Source organism: Drosophila kikkawai, chromosome X, assembly GCF_030179895.1.
Source record: "Drosophila kikkawai strain 14028-0561.14 chromosome X, DkikHiC1v2, whole genome shotgun sequence".
In the NCBI taxonomy this organism is placed as follows: Eukaryota; Metazoa; Arthropoda; class Insecta; order Diptera; family Drosophilidae; genus Drosophila; species Drosophila kikkawai.
This window is the reverse complement of record NC_091733.1, coordinates 15,498,680-15,504,934: the sequence shown is the minus strand read 5'-3', so window position 1 is coordinate 15,504,934 and position 6,255 is coordinate 15,498,680. Positions and strand designations below refer to the sequence as shown.

At 43.4% G+C, this 6,255-nt stretch overlaps 2 protein-coding genes across 2 annotated transcripts; both read left to right on the top strand.

Moving 5' to 3' along the window:
• The first annotated feature begins 2,336 nt into the window (after window positions 1-2,336).
• LOC108080039 (serine protease SP24D-like) lies at window positions 2,337-3,177 on the top strand. Its single transcript, XM_017174616.1, has one exon. It carries the CDS (start codon window positions 2,337-2,339, stop codon window positions 3,123-3,125), a length of 789 nt encoding a protein of 262 aa, XP_017030105.1. The 3' UTR covers window positions 3,126-3,177.
• Window positions 3,178-4,002: 825 nt separating this feature from the next.
• On the top strand, window positions 4,003-4,904 carry Ser6 (Serine protease 6). Its single transcript, XM_017174588.3, has one exon. It carries the CDS (start codon window positions 4,027-4,029, stop codon window positions 4,807-4,809), a length of 783 nt encoding a protein of 260 aa, XP_017030077.1. The 5' UTR covers window positions 4,003-4,026; the 3' UTR covers window positions 4,810-4,904.
• Window positions 4,905-6,255: the final 1,351 nt, after the last annotated feature.

Sequence of the window (6,255 nt, the reverse complement as noted above, 5' to 3'; positions counted from 1 at the left end):
ATATGTCTCTCTGTCTGTTTGTCTGTCTGTCTCTTTGTCTGTCTGTCTCTCTGTCTGTCTGTATGTATTTAATTCGATAACAGCGCCAACGGTAACGGGAGTTGTTCGAAAGATTTTTACCCAACTCAGCGCCACCCAGCCCTTTCCCTTCAACGACTCCCCCACTCCCACTGGCATTGCACTCTCAAGTGCAGTGAAATAGTTGTGAAACACTTTGCCAAAGATGAAAGATAAATCCAACAAAAAAAAGAAAAGGGAATGCACATACATATATACACATGTATATTTACAAAGAAAGGCAAATGGCAGGGCAAAGGCAACTCTGGTTTTGCATAGCTTTAAGAACTTTAATCAAAATAATTGGCAGGACCAACATCTAGTTTTATCCTGCTTAACTTGGCTTGGAAGGAAACTTTTCAACTTGAATCCAGCTGGTTAAACCTTTAGTTAAAGCCCAGTATTTATTTAGTAAATAAATATACAAATATATAGCCATATTATGTGCATTTTCAATGATTTAATGTGTCCTCTATTGTTGGCTTTGGCCCTGCATGATGTGCTGGTTAAGTTTGTTGACCAACCGTGATGGGAAATTGAAATTCTGCGGCCATGTTATACCCCCCGGGGATTTCCACCAACCCTTGACTTTTCCACCAGTGTCCACCGATGGTTTCATATTTTTGTTGGTATTAAAAAACCGGCTGATTGAGCAACGGCAGGGAGCCTCTCTAACCGAACGAACGAGCGAGCGGGAGGCTGTGCATAATTTAAATGTCTAGACCTCAGAGCTTCCCCTTCTCCCCGCCCTCGTACTAACCGCAAGGGTAAGGCTGGGTGGGTGAAAAGCTGGAAAAAGGGGGAAAATCTGGGGAAGAGAATCCCTCAAGCATCCGGCCTGCCACTGTCAATAATTAAGTGCGAACCTTGATATAAACTTTTCGCCAACTCCGCTGACGGCCGGCGCTTCTTCCGAACCTTTCGCGGTCAATGCACTGTGAGAAATGAGGTAAACGAAAAAAATTAGAAGAACTGAAACAGTATAAGATATAATTATTTATAATTTAAGTTTGCTTCTTGCTTATTTTCTCCTTTTTTCAGATATTTTCTTAGTATTTTCTTTGATATTTTCTCTGTATTTTCTTTGTTTCTTTTAAAAACCCTTTGATTTTCTACTTGTTTGCAGAATTTATGTGCCCCTTCTTTTCTTTTCGTGTATCTCTGATTCTTTTTTTTTCATTGGCTTGTCTGCGTTTATCCTTGCAAACTCTTCCCACTCGCTCCTCGCTCTCTCCTCTCCCTCTCCTTGCACTCTCTTCATTTTGATTAAATTAAAAAGTTACCACAGACCCACTTGCACAGACACAAACAAACAAATAAACACACCTACACTCACACTTACGTATACGCATACGAATGCAAAAGAACCAACAAATGGTCAATGAGAATTCCTTGCACCTTCTCTTTTTCTTCCTCTCTTCCTCTCTTCCGTTCTACCTCACTCCTTCGGCATTTGCTCTCCCTCTAATTGTGTCTTCAGCCGTCAATTGTCTCGCCGCCTGTTGCTGTCCCGTTTGGAGCCCGGCGCCCCCCTCGCCCTCTCTCTTTGGCGCAGCAACAAACAATGCAACTCTGGATGGGCTAATAGATTTATCACGAATCGTTTCACAGTCCGTTACCGTTATTGTTGCTGCGGAATGTTTTTGCCTATGCCTTTTCCCCATTGTCTTTCAGGTGTTTGCAATGGCACACACTCTCTCTCTCTCTCTCTGTGTCTTCTCTGACAATTCTTCTGGGTATTTCAGCTACGTCTGTAGACTTGAGTTTTAATCTAAGGAGAGGGGATTTCAATTATTGGCTTTTAATTGCTAACACAAGTATTTACATGCGTTTTATTGGTCTTCTTATCTATCTTTCTACCCCTTTAAGCTGTTCTATTTCTGTAAAGATAGATCATTCAAAGTTCGTTAATCCCCAATCCTTATTTCTGGATCTGCTTTGGCTTTTCTATTAATTGACAACTGGAGGGGATAATAATTAAAGAAGGATAATTATCATTTCTCTGCAACAAGGTAGGAAGAACCCAACTTGAAAACTTCTTATATTTGTGGCAAGGTCATGTTGTTGAATGAGTTTTCCCCATCAATATTACCCATAAAATATTAACACAATTAGCTTGTCGCCGATAAGATTAAGTCCCCCATAAGATCCCAATCTAAAGCGATTAGATTGTTCTACTAGTTAGTTAACTTCAAGATAATGACTTGATTGTAAATCAATAACTATTTTCCGCTATATATAAGATGGTTCACCGATTGGGGCCTTTCCCCATTTCAAAAATGGCAACCGCCCGAGCTGCTGCCCCCGCGACTCTCCTGCTGCTGCTGCTCGCAACCCTGCTGCCCGTACAGTCGGCGCCCGGTAGCATCGATGGGCGCGTGGTTGGCGGCGTGGATGCCACCAAAAATCAGTTCCCGCACCAGATCTCTTTGAGGAATAATAACTCCCATAGCTGTGGCGGTTCGATCGTGTCAAGGAACTTCATCCTGACCGCCGCCCACTGTGTGACCAATGAGGATGCCAACGGACAGTTTGTGGCCGTTGCCGCGAATCGGCTAACCGTTCGCTCGGGCAGCAACGATCGCTTCAGCGGCGGAGTGCTCAGCCAGGTGGTTGAGGTGATCTTCCACGAGGGCTTTGCCAATCTTCGTAATGATATTGCCCTGCTGCGTCTCGCGGAGCCACTGATCTACTCGGCCAGCATCCAACCGATTTCTCTGCCCACGGAGGACACTCCGGCGGACGTGGACGTCATCATTTCTGGCTGGGGCAGGCTCTGGCACCAGGGTGATCCGGCGCGCTATCTGCAGTACAACACGCTCAAGTCGCTGTCCCTCGAGGCGTGCGACGAACTAATCGGCTGGGGTATCCCCGGTGAGCTGTGCCTCATCCATGCGGCCAACAACGGTGCCTGCAATGGCGACTCCGGTGGCCCGGCCATGTACAACGGCCAGGTGGTGGGCATTGCTGGCTTTGTGTGGTCCGCCTGCGGAACAAGCTATCCGGATGGATACACTAGGGTGCACTACTTCAACGACTGGATTAGGGCAAACTCGGATGTTCAGTAAAGAGATGAGGAGGAAGCACGATATTTCATTGAATAAACGTTGAGGAAATCGAGATGTGGATATATTTATACTGAGGGGGAATGTTATATCGTTAATTACACAATATATTGTGCATTTTTTTCTTTTAAGATTTAAATAAATCTGTAATAGTTCCCTTCCTTCGAAAGCTCCTATGTGTGGGTTTCAATAGGGCCTTAACACTTCCTTTAAAACCTAATTAATTGAACTTCATTGTGCTGGTATGACACTGAATTTTAAAAGGTAAACTATAACCATCAGTGTGACCATATTCCCACAAGACGCAAATGTAATCAAAAACAAGGCAGTTTTCCCTTTCCACGCTTTCTACTACCTATAATTATTAAAAAATGTTGTATTAGAAATATTGTGTCATAGCCGCATAAGTAAGCCATATCACTCTACTGTCAAGTTGCTGTAATTGGCCTAATTGGGAATTTTAAAATTACTAAATGGCTAGCAATTAGGTGCACCTGGCAATTCCCATCTCCTGCATATGTATTATATCGGATATCAAAGATAGGAGAGGCCAAACCCAATGCGTTAATACCGCAAAATATGCAAGGCTCTGTGGGAATCCCGCCAGGTGCTGGGCTGCCCTTTCAAGAAGACAGGGTCATGCTGGGCCAAAAATTGCCCATCAAGATTAGCCCAACAATGACATAATTTCCCAATCGCCGCAGATTCGCTTCTATCTGATAGTTGACCATCGCGATTAGATTCCATTCCATAAGGCCTAAGACCTCCATATATAAATCTCGTCGGCCGATAAGATACTGCCCGCTGCCTTGAGTACAGATAATGCCGCCTGTAAATCAGACATCGGTGTGGAGAGCAGTGTACTTAAGGAGGTGGTGGCTCCAGGGCTTTGGCCATTTCAAAAATGACATCCGTCCACGTTGGGATACTGCTGCTGGCCAGCTGCCTGGCCCTGCTACTGCCCGTACAGTCGGCGCCCGGCTACATCAATGGCCGCATCGTTGGCGGCGTGGATGCCACCAAGAACCAGTTCCCGCACCAGATCTCCCTGAGGAACGGCGGCTCGCATAGTTGCGGAGGCTCAATCCTGTCGAGAACTTACATCCTGACCGCTGCCCACTGTGTGACCAATGAGGATGCCGACGGAAAGTATGTGGCTGTTGCCGCGGAGCGGCTTACCGTTCGCTCGGGCTCCAATGATCGATTCAGCGGCGGAATCCTTAGCCAGGTGGTCGAGGTAATCTTCCACGAGAACTATGGCAACTTCGAGAACGATATCGCCCTGCTGCGTCTCGAAGAGCCACTGATCTACTCGGACAGCATCCAACCGATTGCTCTGCCCACCTTTGACACGCCCGCAGATGTGGACATTGTCATTTCCGGCTGGGGCAGGCTCTGGCATCTGGGCGACCTGCCGCGCTATCTGCAGTACAACACCCTCAAGTCGATCTCCACGGAGCGCTGTACTGAGCTGATTGACTTTGGCTTTGCCGGCGAGCTGTGCCTCATCCATGAGGAGGACAATGGTGCCTGCAACGGTGACTCTGGCGGTCCGGCTGTGTACAATGGCGAGGTGGTGGGCATTGCTGGCTTTGTCGTCGGCGGCTGTGGTTCCGGCTATCCCGATGGCTATGCCAGGGTCTACTATTTCAAGGACTGGATCAGAAAGTATGTCCAGGATGTTTAAGGGAAGTAAAGAGAATATTTGTTTTTTTTTATAGCTTTAAAAAAATAAATAAATAAATATTAAAAGTTGCTGTTGAAAGTGCTTAAATTCTTCTAGATGAAAATTTGATTGATTTATTTTAAATTTGGGTTTTAATTAAGAAATTTTCCTAAGAATGAAACGAACTTTGAAGAAAATATAGATTTCACTGGGGAAAAACCAAAGCAAAATAAGTTACCTTGAAAGGCTTTAATAAGCCTCTTGAAGATAAGACAAAATTCTTTGTATTTTATATTGGAAAAAGTGCCTAGTCAGTTTACTTATAAAAAATAAAATATGCTACTTAATGAATAAAGGGGGGGTTTGTTGAAATTTTTTTAGGCAGCAGCTTTATTTGTCGGCATTTTGTGTGTTACACACATTTTTTGCATATTTGTCAGCCAATTTCACTCTAAATTTGCCAATTATGCGCATTTTTTTGAGCATGACCCGAATGGGCACCCGAATACACACAAAAAAAAAAAAAGAAAAAAAATTATAAACCCATACCAATACAGATTGGCGTGTGTGTGTGTGAATGAAGAGTGTCGGCTACATTGTCTCCTGTGCATTGTTGTGGCGAGGGGTGGCACAAATGTTGTAAAGCCTATCGCTATTGAAGCTATATTTCTGATAGTTTTTTGTGGATAGTTTTTAAAGGGGTTTTATGGGTTTTGGAACGAAGAAAATATTATTTGCATAGATTATAAATTAAGTAAAATATTTCTTAAATTTAAATATATAAATATTACAGTAATTTATAAAAAATACATTTGGTATTGTTTAAGGTCAGCTTTCCCTTCAATCCCCCCTCGTTTAACCCACACTCAAGTGTGTGTGTGTGTGTGTTTTTTTGTTTGCTGCTGCGTTCTCGCTCATTTTCAAACTTATATTGGCATAATTTATACTTTAGCAGCATTTTTATCGCTGCGCTCGGCACGAAATCCGAAATACAAAATACAATAAACAATGGCCCGATGCCCAGGAACAATGGCAATAACAACATGCCCAGTGCCAGTTCAATGTTAGCCCCATCCCTCAAAAAAGAAAAAAAAAAAGAAAAAACCACACTCCCTTAACCCTTTTGCTGCATTTTCCTATGTGTTCCGTACTTTGCGTCACTTTGCGAATTTTATTTATTTACGATTTTTGCGTGAGCCCCTCTCTCTTCGTTTTTTATTTATTGATTTACAATTTATATATGCTCGGTCACACAGTACGTATACGTAATATTTGGCAGTATGTTGTCGTCATCATCAACATGGCCATCATCGGCATCTTTATTTGGCTTCGGATCGAATCGGATCTCTATCGCTGCACGCTGCACGGCCATCAATCATTTGTAGCAGCATTTCTATGTAAATAATTAAAATAGAAAATAATCGTAAAAAGAATGGAGCCGAACGAGTGTAATTCCTTTTTTTTTTT

Excerpts from the sequence above, each read along its gene's own strand:
- Ser6 (XM_017174588.3), top strand. The coding sequence starts at position 4,027 with ATGACATCCGTCCACGTTGGGATACTGCTGCTGGCCAGCTGCCTGGCC.
- LOC108080039 (XM_017174616.1), top strand. The coding sequence starts at position 2,337 with ATGGCAACCGCCCGAGCTGCTGCCCCCGCGACTCTCCTGCTGCTGCTG.